The following is a 19,108-nucleotide window of genomic DNA, read 5'->3' as shown; positions in this document are numbered from 1 at the left end:
ACATGAGTGGGGAAAAAAGCAGAGCAGCAGCTTTTATTCCGCTGTTCACAAGGAACAACCAAACGAGTGGAAGAATGTTTAGCATCTCAGTGATCTCAAAAGACTTAAAAGATCAGGTCCTTTTTCAGAGCATAGGTGTACCTCAAACTGATTTTACGCACACTTGTTTGCCTCCTATTCTGCTCCTCTTCCTGTGAACAGAATGGAAATTATCCCAACAGACCTACGGCCCTGTTTGTGTTACACGTGTTGTCTTTGCTTGTTATTCATATGACTTCACTGGAAACATCTTTCATTGGCTTAGCCAGCATCTTGCTCATTCATGTACCTGTTTGTGCTTCCACAAAGTCTGTTGCATTTAATCCGCCATACAAGAAATATTGCTCTATTTATGTGAAGTATGAACAAGGTCCCTTTGTGAAGTACTGTTTTGGTCAGCCACTGCAGTTTCTGTCCTGTGTTTGACTACTCAGATAGGCACCTTCAGGCTCAAACCATGTTGTTCTTTGTGCTCTGCTCAGCACACGGTCAATAAAAAAACACTGCATTGCTTTTACACTTTCCCTGCAAAGTCAGAAGAAACACAATGACCCAAAGCTCATGGTGGGAGTGCAAGGGAAGAGGAGTTTATGCACATCAGTAAAGGTTATTCTGTTTTGTTGTGGGCCTATTTTGGTTAGTTTTCCCCAGCCAAAACTGTTCTGATACAGAGTGCAGCCCTGCAGCTCTCTGAGTAAGACAGCCCACAGTCTCTTCTGGGCTGAGCTTGCCACCTGTAGTTTTTACACTGTGGCCAGACCTAGTAGCCATTGGTGCCACTGAGTTGCTTTTCACATCTCATGTTGAGCAGCAGATGCCCTGTCCCTTGCTTGGGGGTGGCAGAGCCAGGAGGACACACTACTTAGAGTTTTGTCCTGGTCCAAGGTGATGGCTTATTAGACTGTGTGACTTACTTTCTTACAGCTCATTTTGAGCTGATGTTGGGTTTCCAGAACCACAGGCTGGGCTGCATCCAGCGTCCTGCTGTTTGTTCCCTGTTGAAGGCAGTCTTTCCATGGCTTTTGATGACCCTGGCCACCCTTGGGATACTGTGCTGGTAAAATTAAGTCCTATGTTTTAATTTTCACAGAGGCTTAGAGCACTGGTGTTAGAAGCTTTGGTGATTTCTTGTTCCCCATTTGCAACCCAGACTCCCACCCAGCTTGTGCCTGTGGGCCAAGACATGAGGAGTCTCTCTTGCTGTTTTCCTAGCCCTCTCATTCCCGAAAGCATTTCTGGGCAGGCTCCAAAAGTCACTTCTGCTCAGCTCTTCTGGAGTTTTTTTGAGGTGGCCCACATCCCTTCCTGTAGCTGCCTCACAATGCATATGCTGCAGCCTTCTAATCCAGCTTTTGCCTGTCAGTGTCTCTGTCACTGACATCAGGCTAAAGCGTTTTACATTGTGTTTGTCACAGGCAGCGAATACATATGTGGTCATTGACAGTAGCTCAGCAGAAACACAATAACTTGTTAAGCCACAGTAACTCAATCCTGTGTCTGAGCTGCAGCTGGAAGGAACTGTTTGGGCTGTTAACCCCTTTATGGCTGCTGCACTCTTGGTTTGTGCATCCTTTCAAGTGTTAGTACATGAGAAATCACCATACAAGATTTGTGTGGACATGTCAGGTAGGAGGATTGCTTGAAGGATAAATGAGAGCATTTCCTTGATTTACAACTCTGGGGGTGTGCTACTGAGCAGCATGTGAGGTGTAGAGAAGCCTTTTCAAAATATACCACATCCCACTTCCAGCAGTACATTAGGTATATGGGATCCTGTCTTCATCTGACTTCTGCAAATAGGATGTTGTGGAAATGTTACCTATAGTTTATTGAGGTTATATATTTTATCAAACTGTATTTCTTTTTCTGAAATTATTTGTTGCAGAGGAAGGTTCTAGTGATAGCTACTGGGTCTTGAAAGCAGCAGAGAAGATGAGGATAGAATATGTGTTTGAGTGCTATTGGGGAAAAGATAGTTTACAGGAGGGGGGAAAAAAAGGCATTGCTTGATGCTACTCTTTGTGCCTGTCCTCTGGCTGCTTGTGTGCAAAGGTTGTGTTTATACAGAAACACAGCTAAGGGAAGTTGATGTAGTTGTCATGCAGTGATTTAACTGGAAAGCATGGTGTTCAGGTTGCGGAAGAGAGCAAGCAGGATTGATATGGGATACCCAAAAGGAAATATATCTAACTTCCCTTCATTCACTGTGAGTTTTTCTTTTCCCTTTCCATCATCAGGAAGTTTGTAGAAATTTTAGTGCTACACTAAATTGTTCAGATGGTGACCTGTGCCTCTCCTCATCTCTGGTTTCACTGCCAGCATCGTGGTGCTGAGTGACATTTTATCTTTTGTCAAATTTTGCACCAGTTGTTTAACCAGACCCATCCTGTGCTGTGAGCTTGGGTCTCTCTTGTTTGTTCAGTAAGCTGGTTGCTGTGATAGTTGTGTTGATTTGGAAGATTGAGGGGGTTAATTTTTTTATATTATTTGTTGAGATTGGGAGTGAGGATACTGCTGTTTCAGATAGGGAGAAATGCAGAGGGAGGTGCAGAAATGGTAAATGTCTAGAGTCGGTTATAGCAGAAGCAGCCTGCTTAGCAGGGTTGGCAGGGTGTTAGATGAGTGATGGAAGGAACAGCACATTCATTTTTTGTACCTTGGTAAAGAATTCCTGGGCATCTATTGGGATGTGCTGTGGAAAAGATTGCTTTAAAACTTGGTGAAAATGTGATGCTGAAATAAGTGAAGATATTTAAAACTTCACAAAAATATGTGAAGAAACTTCAGAGGTGAAAAACACAAGGGAAAGCATGGAAGGACAGGTAAACAGATAGACAGAACGAAGGAAAGAAAGAAGAAAGGAAAGAATGAAGGGAAGAAGGAAAGCCCAGTCATCTGGTAGTATGCTTCCCTATGTTTGGACGTTTGGACTGAAATGAAAAAGAGATCACTGAGCAGATTTTATAGATTTATGTGGAAGAGTAAAAATGAAACAAGAAATATTAATGCAATTATAATAGCTGTACTGAAAAGATGAAACATTGATCATGAAGAATTTCACATAACCTAGTATTGACTGGTCTGTGGAATATAGAACGGAAATAATTGTTCTTGAGCAGGTTTGACTTACAATAGTAACAGCAATTGAAGATTGCATTCAGAAGGAGAAGTTGAAGAAGCTAGGCTTATTCACAGGAACAAAAGAAAATTGTGGTGACCTAATTCCAGCTTTTGTTGTGCAGAATATACCAGTATTGATAGCAGGACAAATTACTCTCACTGTCAGACTTGAAAGCAAGATTCACATGATGCTGCTGTGCTGCACTACTCATGCTTTCAAATATGTCTTAAATACGCAGGGGACAGGTGATGTATTGGTCCAGAGACCATTATGGCTCATCATTTTCTGAGAAACTGCTGTGACTCTTCTTGGGACTGTGTGCCATGCCTTTTGCACTAACATGTGATAAGACCATTCCTTGAAATACAGTGTCTTCCCTTTTTTCTGCCTGTATCATCTCACAAGGACCTGTGTGTGCCATGAAACTGGTACCTCATATGACGTATTCCTGCACTAAATTCTGTGTTTGGGCTTTTTCAGTCACTGAGGGTGAAGCCCTCAAAGTTTCCCAGGTTTTTAAGAATGTCTGGTGTTTTATCAGACTTGATCTGGAAGACAGTGACAATCTCAAAGTGCATTATGTGTTTTAGTGCAGGATAATCAGAGGCAAAGACAACTACTAGATTGACAGTTATTTGGTGCAGGAGCTAACGGTTACTTGTGTGATTATATTTTTTATTTTATTTTTTTTCTTAAACAACAGTAGTGCCTTCCTTTTTACATTTCTGACATAATCCCATGTGGGACATGTGAAATATTAATCGTTCTGCAAGAGGGTTTCTCTTGAAGTGCCTGTATGTATAAAAGATGGAAAACAGCAGCATAGACCTCCCTCCCTGCTTCATTGATGTCTGAGGCCTTATTTGCAATGGAAATCCACCCCTGTCCTTGCAGTAGGACGAGTGCTTTCAGATGATGACCTAGCTGAAAAGGCTGGTTTTTATGTGAATGAACCAAGTAATAACTTTGCTCCAAATTCCTCTAAGTGAACGATGAATGTGGTGTTTCATTCATGGACATAGGCAGACTGGCTCCCTTCACCACTCCCTGCTGCATAATCTGTCTTTTATCTCTGTTCGCGAACCCTTGGGAACATTTTGCATGCTTTCAGGTGCTCTGCGGTTATTACTCATTTGCTAGCAATTCTTTGTGGTTTAGATAGAAATGTAAGCTGACCACTCCTTTTTAGTGTCTGTTTTCGTATACAACATCTCAGTGTTGACTTTCTCCCCATGCCATTGTCCATTGCTTTATCAATAAAAGCATGACTTCTATGAAGGTCTATACCAATGTCACCACCAGTTTTACAAAGAATAAGTTGCATGTCCCATAGTTCTGCAAATGCCATTCACTTTCACTATCCCAAGAAGCCATCTGCCACCTACCCCAGTGCAGTCAGCAGTAAAATGAGAGAATATGTGCCTTACTAACAAATTTCCCACATATTGACACCAGGTTATGCCTTCCGTAAGATTCTGCAATAAAATCTCCCTTGTGGATAGAGTCAGAATTGTGCAGAATCAAAGACTTGTTTTGAAGTGTGCAACTTCAAGACACTGCCCTACCTTGGCTGAGGTTGCAGTTGAGAATAATGCATATCCTGAGCCAGGCCACCATTTCAGTCCAAAACAGGAGTGTGTTTGGTATTAAAAGCTGAAGCAAAAGAGAAATGGAGTGAAGGTTACAGGAGGAGATGATTGTGCAGGGAAGAGAAGCTCCATGAAGGAAAAAACATTTGTAGCTTATTTCTTCTCATCATCCTTTCATCTCTAAGAAATACTGTAGTAAATTGCACTAAGGCTTTGTGAGTGCATTTAATTCTATCTTAAGAAAAATTAAAGAAAATGAACTAGCAGGGCTGGGATCAGGAACTTGAGGAAAAGTAGACATAGCGTGTTAGGAAGATGTTATTCCCTCACCATGCTTTTTATGGTAAAATATTTCACAGGTTTTCTCAAGTTGGAAGGCACCCATACACATCATCAAGTCTGCCTCCCTGCTCCTCAAAGGACTTGCCTAAAACTAAACCATCTAAAAGTGTTGCCTAGATACTCCTTGAAGTCTGGCAGGCTTGGTGCCATGGCTTCCATGGGCAGCCTGTTCCAGTGACCTACCACCCTCTCAGTAAAGAACCTTTTTCTTCTGTCCAGTCTGAACTTCCCCTTACACAGCTGCATTCAATTTCCTTGTGTCCTGTCTCTAGTCAACAGAGAGAGATCATCTGCACCTACCCCTCCACTGCCCGCCTTGAGGAAGCTGTAGGCTGCAATTAGGTCACCCCTTGGCCTTCTCTTCTCCAAGCTGAACAAACCAGGTGACCTCACCTCTCCTCCTAAGTCTTGCTTTTGAGGCCTTTCACCATCTTGGTAACCCTCCTCTGGACACACTGTAGTAGTCTGAGGTCTTTATATTGAGGCACCCAAAACTTCACACAGTACTCAAGTTGAGGCACACAGTATGAAGGAGGAGAAAGGTAATCTCCTTCACTGAGGGAAGGCAGAATGGATAGTGGGCACCCCCCCCCCCCGTCTGTCAAGGACTGTGTCGTGCACAGGCTCATCCAGCTGTAAAGTATGGCTACATTTTAAGTGTTAAAAACTAGCATCTAAATATGTCCTAACACAGTTAATGGAGAGTTGTAACTGGAAAGCATGTGTAATACACATGGATGTACTAGTTTATAAGCAGAAAGGCATGTTGTTCTCATCATTTGCTAACCTTTTTAGTTACAAATCATTTGTAAAGTATTAGCATTTATTTTCACAGCATCATAGAATCAACAAGGTTGGAAAAGACCTTTAAGATCATCAAGTCCACCTGTTCCCCCAGCACTGCCAAGTCCACCATGACTACACCATGTCACTGAGGGCCCTGTCTACATGGGTCTTTTAATACTTCCAGGGATTTTTCAGAATGCAGTGTCCTGAGGCTGTTGTGCTTTACTGGGGTAACCAGGTCTGCTAGACCCTTTTTACTTACTCTCCTGTGGTACAAATGATGCTGCTCTTTCTGTGCTGCCCTTGTACTTCAGATACAGTCACCAGCGAATGTTGATTTCTTCTGTCAGTCATTGTATTTCTGTATCTGTCTTCCATTCTTTGTTTCTCCCTCCATGCTACGTTATTTTCTGTAAATGCTATTTATTACATACTGTGGTCAGCATTCTGCCAGATCCATCTCACTGCATTTAATTACACTGTGTTGAAGAGTAGCTGAACAGAAGTTGCATTTTCACAGAGCCTTGCTATAGGGGTTTTTTTTCATCAGCATGAATGTTGAACCGTTGAATATCAGCTGAGTTTGAAATTTACCTGAATACGTTTTACTGTTCCAAAGAGATTACACAATGGCCCTGATTAGCAGCAACATTTTGTAATACCACTTAAAGCTTTATCACAGTGGAGTACTGCCAGTAATAGTCTTTAATTCACTTATATGTACCAATTCATCTCTGTCAGGTTCCTATTAATTTCTTTGCTGTTTTACTTTGTCCCTATCCCCTATATAATAAGGCGTGATTTCCACATTTATGTAGCCAAAATAAAATAAAATAATTAAATCTGCAGCAGATTAATTGTGATCCTTTGATTTGAGACAACTGTGCCATCTCTCCATTTGCGTTCACATTTAATCCACTTTTCACAAGGTAATGTATTTAGGAGAATCTGGCTGGGTCAAGTGACCAAGGGGCAGTAACAATTTTACTGGCTAATTTAGATAAAAAGTTTCAGGATTGGGTTAGGTATATTAACTGCAGAGTGGAGGGGTAAGTGTGGAATTAAAACTGTATGTGTTCATGCACACGCACACTTGTGAAAAGCCACAGTATGTTCAGCAGTAATGTTTTTCATCAGAATGTTAACTAACCTTGGTTACAAAGCTGACTGCCAGAGATAAACAACAAAATTGCTGCATGCACCATTTTGTTTTATCTGGCACCACTTTCACAGTGTACTGGAAGATCTAAACAGTTGGGGTTGGTGCTCCGAATTTGAATGATGAATCGGTGCCTGTGGTTACTGTTGAACCAACTGTATATTTGTGCTTTCTTTTTCGTTGTTAGGATTGGTGCAAAGCATCAGGAGTTACGGCAAAAGCAATTGAGAGGTCTGAGTGATTATTCTATTGGTCCTGGAGGACCTGACATTGATGATGATGAGGTGGATCCAAATTATGCCAGAGTAAACCACTTCCGAGAGGTTTATCCAGCAGCAAGCTTCTACAGGCCATCGTCACCAGCAGTAGCGGAAACCTTTGTATATCCACGTGATTCTCCTTCAACACCAATGGAGAGGGAGCACTTGGAAGGACTGTATGCAAAAATAAACAAGCAGCACTACCCACAGATGCCTGGTGACAGGTAGTATTGCCATCTAGCACAACAAGCAATGATCACTTGGAGGGGGGAGAGCGTGGGGCTAGGTTGTGGGGGCTGTTCAGGTGCCCCAAACCCCTGTATTTACTAAACAGAAAGCCATGGATTTCCTCTTCACCAAAACCATGATTTGCTGCAGCAGTGCCCCCAAAGCATCTGAGCAAGGCAGCAGTCAAACAGAAATCATTAAAGAAAAGTCCATATTTCACAAACAGAATGAATGAACTGACTCCAGTCCAATTCCCGCACTGCTGAGAGAGTGTTTTTTCCCTCTTTCAATCGGGAAAAGTTCTTACCCTGCAGCAAACATAATCTCTGTTTTCAGATCCCTTTCGATTCTGCTGATCATCAAGTGCCTATTAGTAACAGGCTTTATATGATAGCATGATATATTGCATATGTTTATGGTTCAGTTTTCCCCAGCTGTGTGATATTACGCACTTTCATTAGGCTGTGGAAAGGACTGGGAATCATGGCATTTTTATGCAGACTGTGAAGTGTGGCTTCACAAGACTGATCGCCTTTCACAGCCTTTCCAATAACCAAGTGGGAAGGAAAGTGCAATTTTTAATCCTTACTGTCAAGCTTCCAGGTTGATAGCATTAAAGAAAGATGGTCAAGTTTTTCCCTGTTTTAAAAGGAAAACGGAAATTCCTTTGAGTTGATGGCGTACCCACCATTGTGGTGATTTTAAAACTGATTATTTCTGGAATTTGGGGCTAAAAGAGTGTAAGACTTCATTTCTGTCATGGCATTAAATATATCCATGTTGGGTTTTTCAAACCAATCTATTGGTGCGTAGGAAAGATGCACAAGTCTATGTGAAAAGAAGAGCTGACAGAGTAAGCCATGAGGGAGTTGAGGAATTGTTCACGCTTTGAGTTCATATTACAATCTGTAGTGTCTCCCCATAGCCTCAGTCTGTGCTATGTGATACCACACTTGTTAATTTTGGAGAAATATGTGAGCACAGATATAGGAGTGTTTTCAGTTTGTGGCATCACAGCACTTTAAAAACATCTACTGAGTCATTGTTATAAATAGCAATAAAACATAAATCTGACATAAATCTAAGTTTGTAGCAGAGAATGGGCCAAGTATCTCTCTTTTTCACCTAAATACAGTATGGTAGAGATCTTCCCAAACATAATGATATTGCTGATGTTTTTCTTGCATATTTTTAACTCTTTCCCTAGTGCATAAGGGTGAAGAGGGTGAAATTAGAGGTAGTGATCGCAGCTTTTTGCCATCTAACAGGTTTTGCTTTACTAGAAAATTCTTGAGGCTATTGTCACTGAAGTCACACAAACGTTTGCGTGTAATGAAGGGATCAGAAACAGAGTTTGTGCTAACTCAGTATACTGAGATCTGAGAATTCCCAGCATGGGGGAAGTCTAAATTCAGGTTTATGTATTTTTCAAATATAAATATGTACGGATGTAACTCAGTTGGAGGAAGACATTGTCATAAAGGTTGCTTCATAATTTCAGTTTTAACAGGACTTCATAGCTTTACATTTTAAAAATGCCATCAGTTTTGAAGTGTGGTCTATACATTGTTTTGCTATGCAGCAAAAAGAAATGCTCAAGTCTTTCCCTCTGGCCTCTTTTATTTGATTGCTTGTATTGTGGTTGTAACTACACTGAATGAACTCTTGACTTGGTACGTGGACAAGATTGAAGTCCCAATCAGGCTTGGATTTGGTGCTGGGATCATGGATTTCAGTGTGGATTTAGCTGTAATTACACAATAGCTCAATGAAAAACTAAAACCAAAACATCTAACAGGCAAGAAAAGTTACCTCATATCTGAGTCAGTGATCAGAAGTCACGCTGAGAAGCTGTTCAGTCTGTGTTGATTCTGTACTGAAAAGCAAACAGCCCACAACAACTTTGCTTTGTTGAATTTCTCAGGGTTGTGGAGACTGTTTAACCAGATTAGGAAAAAATAGGAAATACAGGATTCTTACTAGGCTGCCTTTGTTCTTTTTTTAAATCTTTCTTCCCTTTGTCTGAGACAAAAAGGTTATTGTTATTCGCCAGCAGAAATGTGCCAAACATGAATAATTTTATGTGAATTTATGCAATGGGTCGTGAGGTCTCAGCCAGCCGTTGTTGGATGTAATGGCAACTTCAGGCAAGGAAATGTTTCTGTGCTAGAGGGAGGGTATTGAAAGAAGAAAGAGATGTGGAAAGAAAAATCCCTGGATAACATGTTAATTACAAAACCAAATCTGCTTTCAAGGGTCAAGTATGAAAACTACCTTGTCTGCCTCAAAACGATGGGAAAGGGCTATAATGGATGCTTATTAGCCAAACCAAGAGTTATTTTGTGTTTGCAGGGCTGAACATTTATCAACACATTTGTCATGTAATAGCTCGTGCTTTGGTCTTGCTAACGCATGCAAGCTCTCTCTCAAAGTTTTCTTATTAATTTTAGTTTAGATGGATGGCTTTTACTCCCACCTCTGACTCTCAACTTGTAATATAGCATGTGGAGACTTGATCAGTGACTAAATTAAATGGGTTTTGGGGTAGAAGGGGGACTTGAGCACAGAAAGAATAGAAGATTTCATTTTGGTCTGGGAATTCCAGTTATGTGTCCTTATGATGGAGAATTAAAACTCATCATTGGGAAAAGAGAAGCTTTTTTTTTTCTCCTGAAGAGTGTAGTAACACAGCTAATGCCTTTTAAAATTTGAAGGCCATTTGTAAAGTAAGAAGCTTAGTGGTCAGGTAAGGGCTGTTCTCAATTCACAAACACCTTCCCTTTTCTCATCGCCAGCATTTGTAGAGGGTTCCTGGTTCGTTCTTCTCAGCAGCAGAATGTTTAAACTGATAGTCTCCCTCAGTATGCAGAAAAGCAGTAGGCTGCACATGTATGAAGTCTCTCGCTTTAATCATCATGAAGTATGTTTGCTGCCTCCACGCACTGCTCCTCAGGGCACACACAGGCCTGCTTCACACTGCTGTTTGCATACTAACGCCCCTTTCACCTACGCTTGCATCTGGCATCTCAGGGGTTTTTTTGCTTTGGGTTTTTGGGGCGTTTGCTTAGTGTCTTATTTGCAACTGTTGTGTAATGTTCTTCTGCACTGCTTCACAATTGTTGATTTTCATTCCGACAATGACTATATTCAGTGAAATAGATGTAATTTTTTGTGTATATTTTGCTGAAAGCTTTGGAATTCTTAACTAAGAGAGGTGCTATATAAATGTAAATTGTCCTTATTAATGACTATAGCAAAAGCATTAGCATGATCAGTGTATTCTGTGAATGTTAAGTTAAAGAGAGTGAAAAAAAAAAAGCTGGCAAAATCACACATTTCTTTGTAAATCAAGCATTTTTCTGTTTATTTCTAATTAGCCACAATTTTATGTGATGCAAATGGCATCCCAAAGGATCGTGCAGCCTACACAGCCACCTTCTGCAGCTGGGGAGCTCGCAGGGTTCTTGCCTTAGACGCTGTATATTTCCCCAGCCTGCAGCAGAGGCTGGTGATCTGTGGCCCATATGTTCCTGAAACAAGTGGTAAGTCACATCTCTCCGAGTTTAATCATCAAGGCTGTACCTTGACAGTGCTAAGTTGCACCATGGCAGAGCTGAGGTGTCAGACCAAAGCCAAAAGAGCATATGCACAACGCTATTATCACTTAAATGTCAGGCATGTCACATGGTGCAACCTTTTCTCACGTTTCAAATAAGCAATTTCCTCTTTTTTCCTTCCTTGAACATGGTGCTGTCAAGTATATCCAAACACCCCGAGCACATCTCCAGAAAGGTTCTAGAGACTTTACTCAACTTATGCCTTCAGCTCAAAGCTATGAAACATTTAAGGTCTGATGCCAAACTCATTGCCAAGTATAATTCTTTATTTATTTATGTGTCTTATCTTGGGGAATTTCAAAGTGCTGGTCTGACAAAAGTGGATACAGCTTTCCTTTGTTTAGTGAGAATAGATTCAGAGCTGTATCTTGTTGCAGATTTAAAATACTAATAAAAAACCCAACACTGTTTTATTACATAGGAGTAGAGTCCAAAGCCCCAGTCTGAGTCAGCTTTCCATTTTTGGAGATGCTACGGTGGGACCCACTGTGCAAGATCTTATACTCTGCAAAGTTAATTAATTAATTGAGAAATGGATCTTCCTTATTTCAGGGTGAAAGTTTCCTTTATGGAAACATTCACTCTTCCAGGTTGTTCTGTCTAGCAGCATGCAAAGTTAGAAATGGGGAAGTGAAACCCTTACCTCTGCACAACCCTAACTCTGCCCCTGGCATCCTACTCTCGTTGTTGGCCAGAGTCATGAGAGTGAGGGGCAAGACACTGAGCAATCTGCCTCTCCCTGAAAAGGATCAAAGGAAGAAATTGCTGTGTGTGTCCTGACAAACCAAATGGCAGATGTAAGCTATGTGTAAGCCTGAGAGGAGAGTAAGAAGGGTCTGGAGCTTTGACATTTAGCAGAGGGAACTTTGTAAATTAGAAAGCAGGCTAAATGCTTGTCTGTTGGGCAGGTGTAGGTCGTTCCTATCCTGTGCAATTCAAGGCCATAGGAATCCAGAGCTGTACAGAGAAGGCTTTGCTCAAAAAAGGGCAAGTTAGGATTGCCCAGGTGTGTTACTTAGCCCTATTGTCTCCCAAGCCAGAAACTAAAGTTTTCTTGTTCTCAGTTGAAAGTAATGTGGGCATTGCTTATTGTGCATCCATTTACAACACCTTTTGTCACTGACTACCAAAAAAGCAATCCACTGCTGTAGAAGCAGATGGTCCTTTATTCAGGAATGATTATTTCCTAAGATGAATATCGTGGAGGCAAGGTAGAAACTGAATGAGGCTGTGTAATATCTAAATACTTTGCCTTGTTTTACAGTGGAAAGAGAGTGATGGTTGTGCACTGGAATATTTTGGTTTACAAAGTGACAAGTACAAGCAAAGCATTTACTCTCCCTTACCATACAGCCCCTTATGCTTGGTGTCCTGAAATCATCTACACTGTTTCCCTGTCCTATACTATCCTACATCCCCCGAGACTACTGTATGATTCCTCTGGCATTTATTCTTTCTGAAGCATACCACTGGGACTTCTGAAACTTTGTCTGGTCACTGTTCACCATAATGTTAAAACCAGAAACTTATTGTTTGGCAACTTACTGTCCTTCCTGGCAGATAGATTTCTGACAACAGTTAATTCAAACTGGCATTGGCAGGTACAGCAAAAGTTCAGAAGCTCAGTAGAGCTGTCCTGCTCATGGAAGCAGGGCAGCCCAGAAACCCCTTTGGCCACCAGTTGCACGGGGTGGTGGGATGTGCCACAGAAGTTAGGCTTGCACTGTGCTTTTTGGCTCCTCGTACTATTTGTGATTTTCTTCCTCAGAAAGGACAAAGGGGTGCTGCGTACTTACTGTGCTACCTAGGGAAAATGTTGAGTAACTGGACCTCCTGGGACACGTTTAAATGAGCCTTGGTTTTATTTCCCACTTACATGGGAAAAATGAATGTACTGGTAGCAGACAAGAAAAACTACTTTTCAGATAGAGTTCAAAGTGCTGTTTCCCAGGAGCCCCTCATCCAGATAGATCCTTCCAGTTTGGGACCCTAGCCCAATCTTTCACTTTTCATAGAAACCCCAGATTTCATGGAACTTGGGTGACCCTGAGCATTTTAGAGCGTGTCTAAACAGAAGGAAGTTGTCATACTTTAACCAGAGCAGAGCTGCTGCTGCCATGTGATATGTGCATGCTTGTTCAAGGCCATGCATTCTTCAGCAGAAATAACTTGTGTCAAGAACTGTCACAAATGTGCCTGCATGCATCCTGCCTGCTAGGGTTTGCATTTGGATCACCTCACATATTGACAGATGTGTAAAATTTTATATACTGCACTCCCACAACTCCCTTGTGACTGTCCTGCTGCAGATGCTGGTGAGCCTGAGTTATGGCAGCTGTGTTAAGCATTCAGGTTTGGATTAGGGTTTTTTTTCTCCTCCAGCCCTGTCTTTTCGTGTGATATATTATTGCATGGTATTATTTTGTGTTAATTCTGCTATTTATCGGTAATGTCCCATTCTTTCAGTCATTTGGATGCAAATGCAAAAGTTAGGTCCCTGGAGAAAGAACAGGTCTGTTACTGGAAGATGAAACCATACCAGAGGATACAAAGTGAAATGCAGATGGTGGTGTCAGCCTCTTAAATGTACAAATAAAGACAAAATGAGATCGTTCATGCAGCTGGAATGAAATCATATGGTCTTGCATGTGTTCCTGCCATAGCGTATTTCCTAGTGCGAGCAAGAGATGCTGAATTCTGTCTTACACAGAATGCTGTTTGACCAAAAGCTTATACTTGCTCCTTGAATCAGCAGCAGAATGTGTATGTATTAACTTTTCTCTGCACAGTATTTTTTAACAAAACACCATTTAATTTTAAATGCTAATATGTGCGTGTGGTTAATTAAGAAGCCAGAATTGACTATAAGCTTGTAGGCTCCAAGAAAGAGAGAGGAAGATCATTACGCTTCTGCTCATAGATAGCTATTTGTGAATCAGCTGATAATGTGCAAAATTAAGATTTTATAAGTGGCATTTTAAATGAATGGTTAATGGCTGAAGATTAATTAAATAGTCGGAGTTGTTCAAAAGAGAAGCTGTTAAAATCTTGTTTATAGACCAGTCACTTCCATATTTAAAGTGCAAACCTTAATAGAATGCCGTTATTTCTATTTAGCAGGCAGGCAATGTAACTAGGATATTTTCCTTGAACAAGAAAGTCTGCCCTACTGGATATGCAGGATGGATGGATGCATGCAGTGTTGTGTACTGTGTTTTCTTCTTCCCAATTAATTGTCTGGTAGCATTACAGGCAAATAAATAAATTTCCTTTCAGAATTTGATCTACTTAAAATTGCTAAATCTTTTTTTAAATAAAGTGTAAGGGATATGGTTAAATCTGATGTGGTTCTATTTTCCCACTACTCTCCCATAGTCTGTTCTGTTTCATAGGCTTCAGGGTTTTCAAAATGCTTTTCTTTTCTCTAGGTTGTCTTCTGTCAGAATGAGTCTCTTTGGCCCCATCATTAGCCCTGCAGAATTGTTCTAGCTAAGTGTGTTTTCAGTCAGGTTTGTTCTGTACTGCAGTTCTGGTTAAATGATGAATGTTAACCTAGTCCCATTTCCCTGACTGAAGAGAAACAACAAGCAGAAGGTTATTATGCTGTTCACAGTTGTGAGGCTTATTCTTCCAGCAAGTCGTTTGCCAAGAAACTGTTTGTTTTTCTTTTGTTTTCCCTTCCAGTCCAGTTCCCAATTTTTTTGTTAACTATCTGCTGGTTTTTTCCCCAGCTTCTTGACACAATCATTTTTGCCTTACAGTCTCTTAGTTTGTGGATATGTAAGTAGTTCCAGAGAAAGCCCTGGTGACTTGGCCTTGTGCAAGCTTTGCTGTGTAGCCCAGTGTAAGATCAATTTACATTGCTGACCCCAGGGAGCTCACGCTCTATCCATAACTATGACTTCCCAAAAAATACTCTTCTAAGGTTTTTCCTAGCTGCTACTAGTTAAGTGGAAGAAAGGGGTTCCTTCTTTCATTGCAGAGATAATCTTCATTTAGTAAAACTGACCAGTAGATGAGGGTATGGGATTTTGTGCTAGGCTTTCAACTCTGCATACTACAAATCTGTCTTTTGGAGGTGGAAGAGGATGGACATGAGGAGCACAGATCAGCTCGTGTATGAGCATCTGTGCATTCAGGCTGCAGGTGATGACATGAGCTCCCAGCAAGATGCAAAATAGTCAAAGTTCAGTGGGAGACAAAAAATCATTTTCTAGAAGTCTTAAAGTAATGGACAAAGGGTTAAGTTTTGAGGACGGGGAAAAAGGGCCATCACTGGACTGCTGCAAAAAGCTGAGTAGCTCCAGTTAAGAGAGCAGTGATATATGTCTCTTAAGGATGGAGAAATAACTCTTGGATGTGAGAGGGAAAATGGACATAGATTGACTAGAGCCATGAGAAATGTTTTCAGTGTCTTCACTTCTGTTTAAGGTTATCCAAGGTCAGTGGGACCTGTGCTACAGCTTCCTCTGAACTATAGGTAAAGCCCTCCTCATTAAGCAGTGAGGAGCATAACTGAGTCCTGAGAGTCTTCAAGCAGTGTCCCACTCTTTCTTATACTTTCTCAAAATAAACACTTGGTTGGTTACCTCACTTCACCAGGAAAAGCTCTTACACCAGTTGAGATGACTGCAGCACAGGGAACCATGCGGCACACCTCAGACCTACAGTAATTCTGATAGGATTTTCCAGCAGGACTGCTCACGTCTAGACACAGTGCTTGGATCTGAATGGTACTCATACAGCTTAACTGCGTACTGGAAACGTTACAGCAGAATTTGTTATCTCTAAGCATCCATGAGATGTTCTTGCCATACACTGATTTTTCTGCAGTCCCAGTTTACCCTGGGTTTACAGTAGCAGATCTTTACCTTTTCTCTGCTAATCTTAATTGTATCACTGAGTAACTTGGCTCTAAACATAGTAAGATGGAAAAGATTCTGATACCTCAGAGTGAATCAATGGGAACCTTCTTATGCAGGGTTCAAGCATCTAATAGCAGGATAAAACAACTGCTCCTAAAAAGAGTCCAGGACTTTGCTCCCTGCTTCTGTCAAGGTACCAGTGGTGAAAGGTTACCCAAGCATTTAGTAAGCAGCTATTGCTGACAACAGGTATAGGCAGAACCACGAACCAGATCTTTGGGTTAGAAGAAAACTGTAAAAATTGATGATGTTCGAAAAGCTGAAAATCACTCAATATTGTACTAGCAAAAATATTGGGAAGACTGAAGAGATGTGATGAAAATGGCTTAATAGTCCACAGGATGCTGAATAAAAAGAGAATAATTGTGATTATTGTCTGACAGCTGTGCAGAGCATACAGTTGATGAGAAACTCCGAAACATGCTATTTTTCAGTCCATGATAAAAAGTCCACTGCCGTGGACAGTAATACAGGGGGTCATAGTAAGCCAAGAAATAGTTGATTGTTTCATCAGCTCAGGTCTTCTGATGTACTTAACTTGGTATATACTCTGAACCTCCGTGACTGTCCTTACATTCCTGCAAGGAGACCTGGCACCATGTGGAGTCCACGTGTACTGTGGCTAAAGAACAGTTTCTCTGGCAGGTCATGCAGCAGCAGAACATTTGTTGACATTGATCAAGGTATCAGTATTGATCTTGGGATGGTCTAAGAGAATTGTGACTGTTTTGTGGAGAGTGATGTTAGACTGTCATAGAAAATGAAAGAAATAGTTTGTCTTAAACTGCACTGTGACCTGCACCTGAGAGAAAGTGAGGTCTTTCATTAGGACAGAGGAACGTGAGAAAATGGTGTTGCTTCAAATAACCACACTGGTTATCTTTCTTTTATCACTAACTTGTCCTTGAAGTCTGGAGGCCATTTTTAGAAAGCAGTGGAGAATGACTGCGTGGAGGATGCTATGTACACTTTAGTTGCCTGCAAAGCAGGTTGTATCCTTTATTTTTTTCATTCCGTCATGCTGAAGTGGAGGAAAACAAAACACAACTCATGAGAAAAAAAAAGATGCAAGAGGAGTGAGTGCGAGATACCTCTAGAAAGTGCTAAAAATGAAATAAATATAGCATTCTTGTAGAGCAGTAAATGTCCTCTTTATTTTTCCCCCTTCTTGTTTTGTTGAAGCTTTCTACTTGTGTACCTGTAGGTCAGTGTCACGGCTTTTCAGTCTCACAGTCCTCTGTTGGATCTGTACTCTGGGAGGTTGTTGGCTCCTTCCCTCCAGTGACTTGGAAGCTGTAAGAAGAAATGATAAAGAGCCTACTAACGTTTTAACATTTCAAACAACATCTTATCGTTCAGTCTTTGACCCATATTTATGGTTTAATTTCTTCATTCAGTTAATTTTAATCTTAAATAATTTTTTCAGCATAATAGTGTCTTAGAGGCATTTCTTCTCAAACCAGTATTAGCTAGAACATGTCCTTCAGCAGTGGAGTTTTATCTTGTATAAACACTTCTGCCTTTAGGCTTTGATGCCTACTTAGTCCTGAATATGGTTATTACCTTGTAAATGGGAATCAACCACAAATGATCATTATGTTATTTACATAAAATCCATAGAAAACAATTATTTTGAGACTGGTCCTGTAAGTTTAAGCGTAGAACGTGTTTCTAATGCAAGTGTCGTACATGGCCTGGTAACTAAAAAGTAAGCAACAGCACACCTTCAGAGGTATGGAAGCATGTTTAAAACATGGTCCATCTTGCAGGAAGGTGGGGAGAGGATAACTATTTCCTATGCCTGAGTCACCATAATGCTCAGTAATTGTCTGAAAGGACTGCTTTAATTGAGCGCTGGTATATTATAAGCGTGTTGCTAACCAGGGGACATGGGTTGCTTCTGCTCTGCTCTTGGGTAATGACAGAGGCAGCCTTCTGCGGCTCGAGTCCCTTCTTTATCTATCAGCGGGTACTTCCATAACATGACAAAGGGGTGTGAGGTTGTGGAGGGGGTTGGGGAACATCATCAGAGCCATAAACCTGTTACTGATTGTTAGTACACAAATTACAGACAGACTGCAGCCCTTCACCTGAATAAGGTGTGGTTTTCTTCATGTAACATATGCTGCTGTCCCTGCCCTGATTTGGGAAAAAAATAATGAAGAAAAAACAAAACCCCAAAACAAAACAGGAGGCAATTATTTTGTGCTTCTCTATACAATGGCAATGTTTAAGCAGCAGCTGCCTCAGAGAGGGAGAGAAAAGGGGCTGGGGGGAAGGGATTGATCTTTTCCTCCTTTTCTCTGTAAATACCACTGTCTTCATCAGTGTGATGCTTTGACCTCTTTGCTACAGAGCTTGAGAAGTCTCTTGCACTTAGTGACATGTTCTGGCTCCAAAACTGAATAGGCAGAAGTCTAATTCTCTTTCTTTGAGTGCTGCTGCAAATAGATTCTGAGTCTAAATATGAGAAGTGCTGGAGAATTCCTCTGAAAATTTAGACTTACTAGTCTGAGTAGTGGTATTTTTTTACATGGCTGTGTGGTTTCTGAAATGATTAACAGTATCCATTCATACCTTTTTACCTTTAATCTGCTCTCTCCCCACTATCTCATTACTATTAGCTATGGTAAATATACCAGATGTCTGAGCAGCGTCATTGTTCTGTTATTTTGTTCAAGACCCTAGCGCATAGATAGATGTTAATTTCTCTTTTGTGTGAAAACCTGCCTCCGAGGAGTAAGATTATCAGTGTTCAGTCTTGGGCCAGTAGAGATACTGAGGTCTCCTGTCTTCTGAGTGCTTTGTCTCAGTGTTTCTGCTAGCTTGGTGCATTTATAGTGGAGGTCTGTTCTGTAATGCCCATGGAACCTTAAATTAATGTCTCCTGACTCTAGGAAAACAATTTTAACATGTTTTCTAAATGTTTTCTTTATTCCCAGGGTTGAGAAATGATACATAAAGACACCTGCTCTTCCAAGTGGGTGGAAATTGCAAATTGTGCCAAGAAAAATGCTGTTTCTCAGAAAAGATTCAAAGTAT

At 41.0% G+C, this 19,108-nt stretch overlaps 1 protein-coding gene across 4 annotated transcripts in view; it reads left to right on the top strand.

Annotated features, from left to right (window-relative positions):
• The window catches only part of PARD3B (par-3 family cell polarity regulator beta), a 414,980-nt gene that overhangs the window by 326,533 nt on the left and 69,339 nt on the right, over positions 1–19,108 (top strand). For 2 of the 4 annotated variants that reach the window (XM_065670133.1, XM_065670132.1), the window contains one exon: positions 7,224–7,520. The exons of 1 other annotated variant lie outside the window; for it this stretch is intronic. In XM_065670133.1, the coding sequence (XP_065526205.1) occupies positions 7,224–7,520 (297 nt within the window). Of the gene's footprint in view, positions 1–7,223; positions 7,521–19,108 lie in introns of those variants that run through there. One more of the 4 variants, XM_065670135.1, reaches the window with a different exon arrangement.

Source organism: Lathamus discolor, chromosome 3 (genome assembly GCF_037157495.1).
Source record: "Lathamus discolor isolate bLatDis1 chromosome 3, bLatDis1.hap1, whole genome shotgun sequence".
Classification (NCBI taxonomy): domain Eukaryota; kingdom Metazoa; phylum Chordata; class Aves; order Psittaciformes; family Psittacidae; genus Lathamus; species Lathamus discolor.
Note: the sequence above shows the minus strand (reverse complement) of the source record. Positions and strands in the feature narration are given on the sequence as shown.